The 14,423-nt window shown below is 37.6% G+C and overlaps 1 protein-coding gene across 1 annotated transcript in view; it reads left to right on the forward strand.

Moving 5' to 3' along the window:
• The window catches only part of mbc (dedicator of cytokinesis protein myoblast city), a 966,604-nt gene that overhangs the window by 793,657 nt on the left and 158,524 nt on the right, over positions 1-14,423 (forward strand). Inside the window, exon 31 of the mRNA XM_090373417.1 lies at positions 4,885-4,970. Within this exon, the coding sequence (XP_090229543.1) occupies positions 4,885-4,970 (86 nt within the window). The remainder of the gene's footprint in view (positions 1-4,884; positions 4,971-14,423) is intronic.

Raw genomic sequence — 14,423 nt, forward strand, 5'->3', positions numbered from 1 at the left:
CTGCCATGGTACAATAAGAGGAGTTTTCTTCATAGAGTTTTCTCTGTTCCTCAGTCTGGGACTCAGTTTGAGGTAGGAAGATGTGGTCTAATATGTTGTCAATTAATGATTTCCAGGTTCTGGTATAACTTCCCGGTGCAATTTCGGTGGCTGTAACCACTTCCCCTCTTAGGAGCTTGTTAGTGACAATTCTATAAACAATTCCCCATAGGTCAGCATTACCATTTGCACTGACCAGGGTTTCCCATGTTTCTTTTTTCTTCTGCTTAATCTTGGCTGTGCAGTTATTTCTTGCCTCGTGATACCTCTGCCTGTGGCCAAGTTCTGCGTGCTCTTTGGAATGCTTTTTGGGCTCTGTTTGCTCTGTGTCTGAGGTCAGTTAGTTCTGGTGACCACCAGGGAACAGCCCTAGGGGGCCCGGGCATTTTTTTTTTATGGCTATGTCCACTGCGTCCGTGATTAATTTTGTCACCTGCTGCTGGAGGTCATTTAAGTTTTAGCCTTCAGTTCGAATATTTTCTGCTCCCATCATCAGCATCCATTGGAAGAGATCCCAGTCGGCCTTGGGAATGGCATACCTTGGCAAGAGAAGTCTGACGATCTGTCATGGAATTAGGGTTCGGTGCAGACTGAGGGTTATAACCCTATGATCAGATGTGGTCCAATGGTCCTGTACCTCCCAGGGGGTGAGGTGTCCTGCTATTGTTTGGCTTGCAAGGGTAAGGTCAATGTTTGCTTCCCATGCTGTACTTGAAAATGTGGGAAGCTGATTTGGTAGGTTCAGTATAGTAAAGTTACTGCTTGCTATGCACTCCTCCAGTCGCTGTCCATTGTGGCGTCTCACTCGCTGTCCATATCTGCCGTCTCACTATGCCAGATATGGACAGCAAATTATCACTATGCCATTCCAATAATAATTTTGGCACTCGGAAGCTGGTGCTGTAGGGTTTGCAGATATGTCGTGACGGAGAGAATGTCCTCTCCCTGTCTGGCATAGACTGAAGAGATGTAAAATTCCCCCACTGATGAGGCAATGTGGGCACATACTGCCCAGTTTGTGCAAAGGTCAGTTATTTTTGTAACCGTGAGGTCTGGGTTATAAACCACGACAGCTGCCCAAGGAATGTCCCCTTCCACTTGGACAATCTTGAACTTTAGGGGATAACCTCTCACTCCTTTATTATATGTATATGGTGGCTCCTGGAGTATGAGTATGTCCAAGTTTTTTTCATTAGATTTCTTAACTAGCTGAGTAGCAACTGCCTTAGAAGGCTGTGCATTATGTTGTGCAATTTTTATCCCGAAGTGATTGTATTGTTTTGGATTACTTCCCATAATTTATCCGTAGCTGTTGTGTACTCCTTGCTTTATTGTATGTTGGGCAGGCACTATCCCTTATAGAGTGGTCATGTGGCAGCTTCCGGGGCTTCAGCTTTGTTTAGACAGTCTCTATGTTCGTGGCCATCTTTGGCACAGTGGCCACATGCGTTTGCCTGCGGGTGTGTGTCGTGTGGCAAAAACTACAATATCTGAAGCTTTTGGGGACAGCCACATACTCCCTGTAGCAGTGACTGCCCCAATTTGCATATACCCTTGTCTGTTGCTTTATGGATTTCCAGGAAACTGTGGACAGCTCCAAGACCCGGTTGACAGCAATCCCAGTCCTGGCCCTGGTCTTGAACCTCAGTGTGATGGGCTGCTCTGGTGTTCCGTCCCATTTCAATTCATTGAGATTTTTCCTGTAGATTTCTTGGACTAACTCTTCAGGGGTGATATTATATTTATTATAATAATTAGCCTTATGGTGCAAGGAAGTCTGATGCTTTTGCTGCACCAGCCAAAAAAAAAATTTCAGTTACCGCAGACAGAGGAAGAGAGAGAGAGAAATAGAAGTGAATCACCAAGAAAGAGAAGAATGATGATATCCAGTTTAGGACCCTAGGTGTGCTAAGCTCATACTCACCAGATTATCTAGGTCATGTATCATTATACAGGGCCCTTTTTCCCTAGGCAGCTTGGCAAGCAGCCCCAGCGAGGATATTTTGGGGTTTTTTAGTATCTCCTGTACCTTTTTCTGTTTCAGTTTGAATGATCATGCCAACATTTCTCATTTTACTGATGGATCTTATTTTTGTGTTTAAAGTCGTCCTTCAGATTGTCCATGATGGTCGATTTAACTGTTTCACAAGACTTATGTGTTTCCACTGCTGCTGGTTTCAAAACTACCAGGTGGGGTCTGGTTAGCAGGGTTTTCTTCTGCCTGGTTTTGGCGCATCCTGTGCTAGTATTCACACTTGTGGTATTTATGTTGTTCCTCAGTGCCTGTGAGTATGCGGAAACGCACTGTGGCATTTGGTTTGTTCCACTGATTTGGAGGACCTCTAGCTTGACTTGGGCAATCTCCTTTTCAAGTTGAGTCTGGACTAATATCGTCTCCATCTTCATCCAGATGGGGACTATCTCTGTCCTAAGGACCGCTGAAACCATGTTTGTTTGCTCCTTGAACAAGCTCTCTAGTGCCGTTCGCAGGGCAAGGGACTGTTCCAGGGCTGTGCCCGGCGGTAGTGTTGAGTCTAACGGGGTGCCCTGCGATTTGTCCGGGGGTTTCTCCCTGATGTTGTCTGCCTGTATCACAGGTTGTTCAGCAGGATCCTTATTCTCGCTTTTGGAAAGAGTGAGTCACTCTTTCCATTTTTGATGTTACATATTTTTTTTTGTTTTCCTTTGGCTGTTGTGGAGCCAGATTGTGCAAAGTCAATGTCCTCACTTTCTATAATTTCAAAGTTTTCATTGTTTGCCATCTGTGGCTGCGATGCTCTTGATTTTCCTCCTTTGTCATCCGTTTCCATTGTCTTTGGATGAACAAGGTTGGAACGATTTATGGAATCCATTTTCTTTGATCTAAATGTAATGGTAGTCTTAATTTCTTTTAATTTCTTTAACGTGGCAGCCAGAATAAGTGGAACTGCCCTATAGCTTTGCTGCCTGGAGGATTTTACTTTCTATTTTTCAGACGGAAGGTGAACTTGGAGAGTGCCTGAAATTTTGACTGAGCGAGCACTTCCAGAAAAGCGTTGAGGGTGGGGAAATTACCCACAACTTAGTGTCCTCGGGCAATGAATGGCGTTGTTCATTCAAGAGGGAAACGTAGATATTTTAGTTCTGTGCATAATTATGACCAGAATAGCAAAATCAAAAGTCACAGAACTGTTGGGACACGATCAGTGCCTTGTTTAGAAACACACAGGGGTTACCCTCCCCAGTCAAGAGTGCACTTCAACCGCAGTGACAGAGAAATATGTAGTTTGCCACCCTCTCCAGCGCTAGAACAATGCCGCCATGGTGAGCTGACACATTGTTACGAGCGTTGAATCGAAAATGAGTTGAAATGTACTAAAACACCCAATAAAAAGAGAAACAAATCTCACCGCTGTGATCCACTGATGAATATTACTCCTTGGGTACACAATTTGGATAACTGGCTTAATTTAAAACACGTATTCCAAACACATTTTTGCGGAGTTCGTACAGCACATCTGAACAGTAGGGCAGCCATATTGGTGATCTCATTGTTGGGATATGGGATTTTTTTAAAAATCATTAATTTCGCATGTAGTCTAATGTACCACTTTTTAACTTAATGCTATTTATATTATAATGTCAGCCAGCTGATCAGAACGAAAAACAACATTTCATGATATGTTAACACATTAATGTGTCACCTAGTCATTAATAATTCTTAATGATTTAAGGCCAACAGATGTTGCCAGTCTTCAGATAATGCAAATGTAATTAACTTCCTACTAGAACATAACACCTGATTTCGGTATGAAATAAATTTTTTTCAAAATTGATGTGATTAATTTTGTAATAATTTTCTTAATCAGAAAGAAAGAAAATGCATTTGAAAAGGTCTTACATTATCTGAAATTATGTATACTTTAATTAAGAGAATTAAACATTTACAAGTGAACAAATCAACAAAATCTACTAATACCTGCTACTGCCAAGACAAAGAAATTGAAAAACTTTCACAAACTAAATCCCAGAAGAAAAGTGAATTTGTCAGTAAACCAGAAAGACTCATAAATACTAGGAATTCCCTGTAAAGATTGACTAGTATGGAAGTAAACTTTTAATCATATCTTTTGCAGTGTCACTACAGGAAAACAGATTTAATTGCTTGCTGATACAAATGTCACAATTTTAGACAGGCTTTATAGTACTAATTCTATACAATTCAGATAAATAATTTGATGCAGTTTTACTTTTGGAAAAGAGAATGGACAAGTATTACTTCCAATGCAATTTTTTTTTATTGTTTGCTTTATTTTTTTTTTGTAATATATTTTTAGTATAAGTTTCTTTACTAAAAGTTTTGCAGTAAAAGTAAAAAAATTTTCTGATAGGAGTTTTCATTTGAATAGAGTAATTAGAGTTTTTATGTGAAAAGTAATCAGAGTGGTCATTAATACTTGTTTCTGAAAAATGTGGGCTTAATAGGCTTTGAAATCATTAATTTCAAAATTATTGGTTTCGGGGCTACTTTGAAATCAGTAGTTTTAAAGTAGTCCGTATGTTTTTGAATCAGTTGCTAAGAGATTATGAAGAAACCTATAGACCTTACCACAGTAGTTTTTAAGTAGTTTTATCCTGCTTTCACAAACACAAACACAGACTTTGAGCTATTATTCTTTATACATTCTGAAAAATGTAAAGAATATAGTGTTAACTTTATTGTTATAAGCTATCATGACTGCCTCCCATCCTGACTTAAATTTCATTATTAGATGAGAAAATTATTACTTTCTTCTTTCTTTTAAACTTTCTCACTTCATTTATTTTACAGAATTATTTTTGTTTTAAAGTTAATTTTATTTTCAGTTTGAAAATGAAATGATAACCCAATTGGATATGTTAGTAGAAGGAGGTAGAGGGGATGAAAATTACAAAGATCTTTTTTATGAAATGTAAGTATCAGAGTAATTATCAGTTTTTATTGTATGAATTATCCTAAAATAGCATGTTTTTTTGTTTTTTTTTTTATATCATTAATCGTTAATAACATAATATTATGCTACCTAGCCACTCTATTAGATCCATGAGTTAATAATACTTTGGATTGCCATTAGCCCAAATCTATCATGATGTGACATGGAGTCAAAACAAGTTGTCAAAAAGTAACATGAGGAATGTTGGTGGCACCTCCATAGCCAGGTGGGCAGGAGCAGCAGTGTGTAGCAGACGCTTCTTGATTAGACCGGAGTTCGAGCACGTGCCCACCAAATATGGAGGATGCGGAAAGGCCAGAGAATGACCACCGCATATCCCCGGAGCAATATGGCCTTAGTTGCTAATGCTCCTAAAAACCAAATAACAAATAACGAGGAATGTTGAACCTTATTTGTACCAATACTGTCCTCAATCCCTGGAGTAACATGGGCAGCAGATTGTACCGATGAACTGGCCTTTCCAGTTTATCCCACAGATTCTCATTTGGACTGAGGACCAGGGATTTGGCTGGTCACTACACGCTTGACATCTCCCTTGTGTTCATCAGACCATTCTAACATGTTTGGGGTGGTGAATGGTTGCATCCTCATCTTGATAGTATCCCTGTTAATGTCAAATATGCAACATTTTCTGGGTGTACCTTATCTGCAGTGATGTTCAAATAAAAAGGTCAGATATGCTCTAGTGTTTGTAGTGCCCTCCAGGGAGAATCAGAGACCAAGGTATGCCACAAAAACATGTCCCGTGCACTTACACATTCTCCACCAGCCTATACTGTCAACATAGGCTGGTGGGGAAAGCAGCACTATACAGCACTGCAGGTTCCAGTATTTATGAAGATGCAAATATGTTTCTTCCATCAGTGCTGAAAAGTGTAAATTGAGACCCTTTGAACAACATGCTTCCAGGCCTCCTGCCCCAACACAGCCATTATCAAATGGTGTCCAAAATTGGTAACCTTTACGAAGGCCCCTACTTTTGTAGGTTTCTTCACATGGTGAAGATAAGAGTTAACCTCTTCATTAAATGTAGAGGTTACTGTTCCTATCATTAACCAGTGGTTATTACACTTGATAATGCTCTGAGTGTCAACACCTTCCTCTGTTGCTTTAGATTTTTGGCCAAAATTGCACTGTTCACAGATATTTTCTGGGTATTTTTATATTCATTAAAAACCCAAATGACACTAGGCTTTGAACACGGAAGAAGTGCAGCTGCCCTCTCTGCTGAAGAATTAACCATTATATTTCTTTGGAAGTCTGTGAAATTGTGTCTGTACCCCAATTCTGGTAAACCAATCTGGGAACTGGTTGGATCATGCAGTTTTAATGTGCATTCATACACCTCTTTGATTCTAAAAATTGCACACAGCCAAAGCCTCCATGGTCCTAATAAAGTGGCCAACCATGTATATAAATGCATTATATACCCGAATGAAAGATAGAACTTGTTATAAAACTTCCATAATATCAATGAAAAGTAATTACACTATATAAAAAAAATAAAATTAAATTAAAAGATTATGTTTATATTTAACCATTTCTTATACAGTAGAGCATCAGTTATCTGGAATAATTATTTGCTTCTGTGAAACCAATTTTTCATGGCATATTTTGTTCTCTTCATTTCATATCATGTTTAGTTAAGCTCCAGATGCAAAAAGAATAATATCAGCATGAAACTGTGCAATTTATTATTTTTCTGTTTTTTTTACAGTAAAATATCAACGAAAAGAAAGCACTAAAATGGGCAAAAAAACAGGAAGAATGTGATATAATCAAAGTGATATTGTTAAGGAACTTGAGATTTAGTAGCAAAAAAAAAAGTCACAACAAACGAAACAAAAAACGATATTTTTGAACATTATTTTAAAAAATTACTTTAAATTTTTTTCCATAAATATACATACATATGTAAATGTGCAAATTTTTATGTATAAGTTATTATACATAACTTATACATAAGCCAAATAGCCAAATTTTACAGATAATCGAACGTAAGGTAAGATTAAATAAATTCTGTTATAATGTATTAAGGTAAAAGAAAACGACTTTAAATATCGTGGAAAAAACGAATTTATTTAATGAAAAATATAATAATAATAATAACTTATACATAAAAATTTTGCAATGAATATGAAGCTTATTTTAGAATGCCTGTTATGTTAGAATGACCACCACATATCCCCGGAGCAATATGGCCTTAGTTGCTAATGCTCCTAAAAACCAAAAAAAATAAATAATAATAACATAACCTCTTGTTTCTCATTTTCCTCAGTGATATTAATGAGGGTATACAAGGAAAGTTGCCAAGTTTGTTGATGATTTATAGGTTGTAGGATGAGGCCATGCTGCTTCAGAATGACTTAGATCGGTTACACATATAGTCTGAAAGATGGAAATAGACACAAGTTCACAATTATAAATTTAATTATTCCAAGACTGCTTTTGACATTTGGATCCACATGGAATCAACACATGGAATTCTGTGAATCAACTTTTTCAGTGGTAACTTTTATAAAGTCAAAATATAGATCACAAACTCTAGATGATAATTTGGGAGCAGAGTTAAGATGCACTGTAATCAATTCTATTCCTAATTTCCATATTTAATGCAAAGATTTTTCAAGTATCCTATTAATTATTAAAAAATAATTGAAAACATTGATGTGTGTCCTTTTACCCTTCTATAGAAAATTTATTAATTATAAATGAGTATGTGGTGAATAAGGTAAATGTTGGAAGTGATCACAGAATGGTAAGATGCACACTTGATATAGATGTAGGAAAGGAAAGGAAAAAACTGACTCGAGTAAATAATAGAAGGTCATTGAGATAACAGAAGACAAGAATGAACAGTATGTACTGGAACTTAAGAACAAGTTTGAGCTTCTGCAGACTGCTCAGGACCAAGATATCAACGAGGAATATTACAACTTTCTGAAAGTGATAAAGCCCAAGAAACCTATAGGGAAAAGAAATTCAAAGAAGATAAAATTAGTCAAGAAACACTTGTTATGATGAACCAAAGGCGACAAATCAAGAGCAAGATAAACACTGACAGGGGGAGAAAATTGAGTATACTGAGTTATGCAAAGCCATTAGAAAAAGGCTCAGAGAGGACATAAGAAGATTTAACACAAGAAAAGTAGAACAAGCATTAAGGGAAAACAAAGGCCTTAAATCAGCAGCCATGAGTAGTAATACAGAAAGACAAATGATACTGAAACTTAAGAATAGCGATGATGTACTTATAAATAGCAGAGAAGGCATAATTCAAATAGCAAAAGACTACTGTGAAGAATTATACAAGGAGCGAGGGAATGATGCCAGCAGTGGGAAAGATGGATTGCAAATTAACAACACATACGACATACCCGATATTCTTCCTGATGAGGTAGAACATGCGTTGATGAAAATGAAGAATCAGAAAGCCCCAGGGGAAAATGAAGTTACTGTAGAGTTGTTAAAATTGGGAGAAAAAGACATAACACAAAAACTGGTAAGGCTCTTCACAAAATGCATTAGAAAAGGTGTGACGCCTAAGCAGTGGAATAATGCAATCATAGTTTGGCTGCATAAGAAAGGAGATAAATCAGAAATTGGAAGTTATAGACCAATTAGCTTGCTATCCCACATCTAAAAGTTGTTCACAAGGGTCATTACTAACAGATTAGAAAGAATACTTGATGAGAATCAACCGAAAGAGCAAGCTGGCTTTAGGACGGGATTCTCAACTATGAATCACCTTCACGTAATATCACGGCTAATGGAGAAAGCAAATGAATATAAAACACCATTATGCCTGGAATTTGTGTATTATGAAAAGACATTTGACTCCATACAGCATAAGGCAATGTTTCGGGCACTGGAAAGACAAGGCATAGATACATACCCCACATATTATGATTTTAAAGAAAATATATGAGAATGCTACCTCCTTTATTAGACTAGACAAAGACAGTAGCAAATTTAAAATCAAGAAAGGAGTTCGACAAGGAGACACAATATCTCCGAAGCTGTTTACTTCTGCCCTTGAGGAAGCTTTCAGAAGATTAGACTGGTCGCAGAAAGGAGTCAATGTGAATGGAGAGTACCTAAACCATTAACGATTTGCAGATGACATTGTGGTCATAAGCCACGATCCCGAAGAATTAGAGGAAAATCTTAATCAGTTATGCAGAATTAGTAAGGATTTTGGACTAAAGATGAATATGGCTAAAACAAAAGTAATGATGAACAAGTATGCCCCAGAAAGGTAATGATGAACAAGTATGCCACGAAAGGGACATAATGATTGAAGGAGCAGTAATTGAAAAGGTAGAGTCATATACTTATCTGGGACAGACAAGTTATTAGCTGTAATAAGGATAAATGGCTGAAAGTCAAGAGAAGAATAAATTTTGGATGGATAGCATTCAGGAAATATAGTCACATACTGAAGAGCAATATCCCAGTTTGTCTGAAACGTAAAATAATGAACCAACTTATGGAAGTGAAACTTGGGCACTCACCAAAAGAATGGAAGAGAAACTGAGAATTACACAGCGAAGAATGGGACGAATTATATTGGGAATCAGACTGTTAGATAAGAAGAGAAACACATGGATTCATCAGCAAACTTAAGTAAAGGACATTCTTATCAAAACTAAAGAACTAAAATGGTCTTGGGCAGAACACATAGTTCAAAGATATGACAGATGGACTAAGAAAATAACAGGATGGTACCCAAGAGGAGCTAGAAGAAAACCTGGAACACAACAACATAGATGAATGGATGAAATTCACAAATTCGTGGATTTGTGAATGGTCATTGCACAAAACAGACCATTGCACAAAACAGAAGGAATTGGAAAGTTGCTGGAGAGGCCTTCATCCTGCATTGGATTGAAAATGGCTGATGATGATGTGGTGAAAATGTTGACAATTTCCTCACAAGTTTAGCAAGTATATGAAAAGTGTTGGACACCACGGTTCTAAGTGTACTACTGTAGGAAGTTGGATTTTTCGGGGTTCAGTTTTTGTCTTGTTTCTCATTTTCCTCAATGATATTGATAAGGGTATACAAGGAATGTTGCCAAGTTTGTTGATGATTTATAGGTTGTAGGATGGTAAAAACAATCATGACAAGGCCATGCTGCTTCAGAATCACTTTAGATCAGTTATCTGAGACGGAAAGATGAAAACTGAAGTTTATTTCTACTACGTGTAAGATTAAGGAGCAAGCATTTGAGGAAAAGCAATCCAGGAAGAAATACAGGCTGTTGGGGGGGGGGGGGGGGACATGGAATTAAAACTAATTCAGGATGAGAAAGATTTAGGAGTTATGTTATATGCAGAGCCCCTATGAAGTTTTCTCTGCAGTGTTAAGCAATTTGCTATTACATCCTGAACCTTACTAGCCAACTGCTTAACACTACAGTTGGCTAGTAGGGTGTTCAGGATGTAATATCAGTAACTAGGGCCTTTTCCATCAAGAAGAAAGATTAGCGTTAGTTGAGGCATAAGATGCAAGAAAGCAAGCTTATGCAGCATCAGCCAAAAAAAATCCGTTCACTCCAAATGCCTGTCTAGCTCAACCTTAAATTTATTTAAGCTAAAAACTTCCACAACAAGAGATATAAGTCTGTTCCAGCAATCAGCTACCTGCTGGCCAAATGCAAATTTCTGCACATCTGTTCTACAACTGTCTTTCCTCATTTTGAATCTATGCTCCCTCAGGTTCGTAATCTAAGCAAGAGGAAGAATGGTGCCTCCAAAGCCAGGTGGGCAGGAGCAGCAGTGCGTAGCACACCTTTCTTGATTAGACCGGGGTTTGAGCCCGTGACCACCAAATACAGAGGATGCGGAAAGGGCAGGGAATGACCACCGTATATCCCGGGAGCAATATGGCCTTAGTTACTAATGCTCCTAAAAACCAAAATAACAACAACAACAAGAGGAGGAATCCCATCAGCATTGAGCTTGCTCAACCCGTTCAAGGCCTTGTACACCTCAATCAGATTACCTCGCAGGTGCCTAGTCTCCAGGTGCTGCAATTTACAGAAATTAAACCTTTCTTGGTAAGAGCACCCCTTTGTTCCCCTCACTAATTTGTACCCATTCTAGCAACTCTACATCCTTCCTAAAATGAGGCCTCCAGACCTGTATACAGTGGCCTGACCATTGCCTTGTAGAGCAGGATATTCACCTCCTTGTCCCTGCTAGCAAAATTTCTATATATCATTGACAAGACTCCATGACCTGCTCTGGCAGCCCGTCTCAGTGAACTTCATATCTGACTGCACAATTACTCCCAAATATTTTTCATTCTTCACTTCCCTTTTTCCCATTTGATAATTCGATAATTTTGATAATTCCCTTTCCCATTTGAAATAATGTATTCAGGTTTGAAGGCTTCACCTAAAAATTCTGCTTCACCACAGAAATTCTAGAAAGGCTCCAGAAAAGGACATCTAAATTGGTTGGAAGTGCTAAGTGCTGTCCCTGTGAGAAACATTTTAGGTATGGACTGTAGAGCCTGAAAACCGGACACTTGAAGGGTAACCTGATATGTGATCTTTAAGGAGTAAGCAGAAAGAATGAGGAAGGTATTTTCACATTAGCAGACAAAACAAGAACAAAGGGATAAAAAATCAAAATATTCAGAAGCAACAGAAGATTACGTTTCAAGAAGTTCTCATTCCCTTGTTCAGGCAAAGTGTTTTTGATAATTGGAATAGGTTGCCTCCTGTGATGTGGAGGTAAATTTTAGTGGAGTCCCTCAGGGCTCAGTGTTGGGTCCATTATTGTTTTCTGTATTCATAAATGATATTGATGATGGTATATCAAGCTTAATGTCGAAGTTTGCAGACGATACAAAGGTAGGCAGGGTTGTCAAGGACACTACTGACACTATGCTGCTGCAACAGGATCTGGAAAGGTTGAGCAGATGGGCTGAGAGGTGGCAAATGAAGTTTAACATTGACAAATGTAAAGTACTACACATGGGAAACAGCAACCCCAGAGCAACGTATCAACTCTGTGGTATTACACTGACAGTGGTAGAGAATGAAAGGGACCTGGGGGTGGTTGTGCAGGCAGATATGAAGTTCTCTGAGCAGTGCAGATGGGCTGCAAGAGTAGCTCATGGTGTATTGTCAATGATATATAGGAATTTTTCTAGCAGGGATAAGGAGGTGATTATTCCCTTGTATAAGGCAATGGTCAGGCCACACCTAGCGTACTGTATACAGGCCTGGAGGCCTCATTTCAAGAAGGATGTAGAGCTGCTGGAACGAGTACAGAGAAGGGCAACAAGATTAGTGAATGGAACAAAGGGGTGCTCTTACGAAGAAAGGCTTAAGATTTGCAAATTACAGTGTCTGGAGACTAGGCACCAGCGAGGTGATCTGATAGAGGTGTATAAAGCATTGAATGGTTTGAGCATGCTCAATGCTGATGGGATTCTTCCTCTCACTAAGAATAATCACCTGAGAGGGCATAAATTCAAATTGAGGAAAGACAGATGTAGGATAGACGTGCGGAAATTTGCCTTTAGCCAGCGAGTGGTTGGTTGGTGGAACAGACTTCCATCCCTTGTCGTGGAAGTTGATAGCCTAAATAAGTTTAAGGCTCAGCTGGACAGGTATTTTGAACGAACAGAGGGGTGAAGTGGGAGTGGGTTTTTTTTTTTTTTTTTGGCTGATGCTGCATAAGCTTGCTTTCTTGCATCAAATGCCTCTACTAATGCTAATGCTAATGCTAAATTCTGACGTAGTCCATAACGTAATTGGATTCTTATTTTTTGAAAGTGGGTAAATTGTGATTGGTTCCTTTTTTTTTTTATTCTATATTTGCATCATTTCATCTAATTAATACCAAATGTCCTACATTCCAACAGAATGGACTATAGGTATTGTAAGCTCTATGCTTCTGCAGTTTAATGAAACTACCTTTAAACTTTTCTTTAGATGAATCAGTGACTAGCTACTATTCTTCAGTTTCTTTTGAAATCCTAGCTCTTCCATTTATATCTGGACACACACAAAGTGGGTCCTGCACACCATAAGATCTTGAAAGTTTTTTTTATTTCTCTTACTAAATATGGAAATCTTTGTACCATCAGTTAGTAAATTCCAAAAGTTCTGCCTGCTACTTTGTTAGATTTAAATAATTTAGTCATTTGCTGAGCAGAATGTTACTTGGATCTTCCAATGGATTCTCTTCTACTTCATTAGGAATGGGAAGTTCTTTCCAGTTAGTTTGGTTTTGGAGTATGAAGGCCCTCTTCCTGCAGGACTGACTTCATTACAAAAGCAACATTTGAATGTTCTGTTTTTATTTTTTGATACTCCTCAAAATACCTGAAATCTTTGTAAGGCCGAAATGGTAGTATTTTTATTATGGCTATTTAATTCATGAGAACAATGAATGGCATGCTCTTCTTTCCTTTAACATGGCACAGCAGCATAAAGGTGGTCTTTATTTCCTAATTGGTATTCAAAGTACAGATAATAAGTAGACATGTGTCCAACATTGTGATTTTGATATAAACCATCCTTACATGCTCATATTGTGAGAATTGCCCAGTAAATAATGCAACTATAGTGACATAATTTCTTCATATTGACCGTATTGATTGTCAGGAAATAACTTTATACAAAGATAACAAAACACACAACTGATTTCAAATGCACATAGATACACTGATGTCTAACATACATGAACTTCTTATAACAAATCCTTATAACAGATGACTCATTATAAATTATCCTCTCCTACATTTCCTACATTCCTCTGTTAATAATGCAATTATAGTGATATGATTTCTTCATATTGACCATACTGATTGTCAGAAAATATCTTTATACAAAGATAAAGCACACAACTGATCTCAAATGCACATGGATAATACTGATGGCTAACATACATGAACCTCTTATAACAGACGACTCATTATCAGTCATCCTTTCCTACATTTCCTGCATTCCTCTGTTTCATGTACATTCAGTAATTAAAAAAATATAATAATAAATAAATTTTCTGTTTATACTCTTGGCACAACAACACAGTCACTCAAAGCACATGTACATATGTACCCTCATACCTGACCACTCAGCTACACTGGCTTCTCTAATGTTGTTATGAAAATCAGCTAATCACGTTTTTTTTCTGACAAAATTTATTAGGCCAATTTCAGAATTAACACAAAAGAATTAATTTATAAAGTTTTCTTTTTTGTTATCAAAACCATGTTGACCAGTGATATCGGTAAGTAGCGTCGGGCATTCAGAATCATCAGTCATCAAGAATTCTGCTTGATGATTTCCCACAAAACAATACTCTTCCCTTTTATTTTGACTGTTTCATATTTAAATTATAAAGAATTTATAATTTTGATATTGCTAATTGATTTTTTTTATTATTTTA

This window comes from Mastigoproctus giganteus, chromosome 5, assembly GCF_048544385.1.
Source record: "Mastigoproctus giganteus isolate SK-2022 chromosome 5, ASM4854438v1, whole genome shotgun sequence".
Taxonomy (NCBI): domain Eukaryota; kingdom Metazoa; phylum Arthropoda; class Arachnida; order Uropygi; family Thelyphonidae; genus Mastigoproctus; species Mastigoproctus giganteus.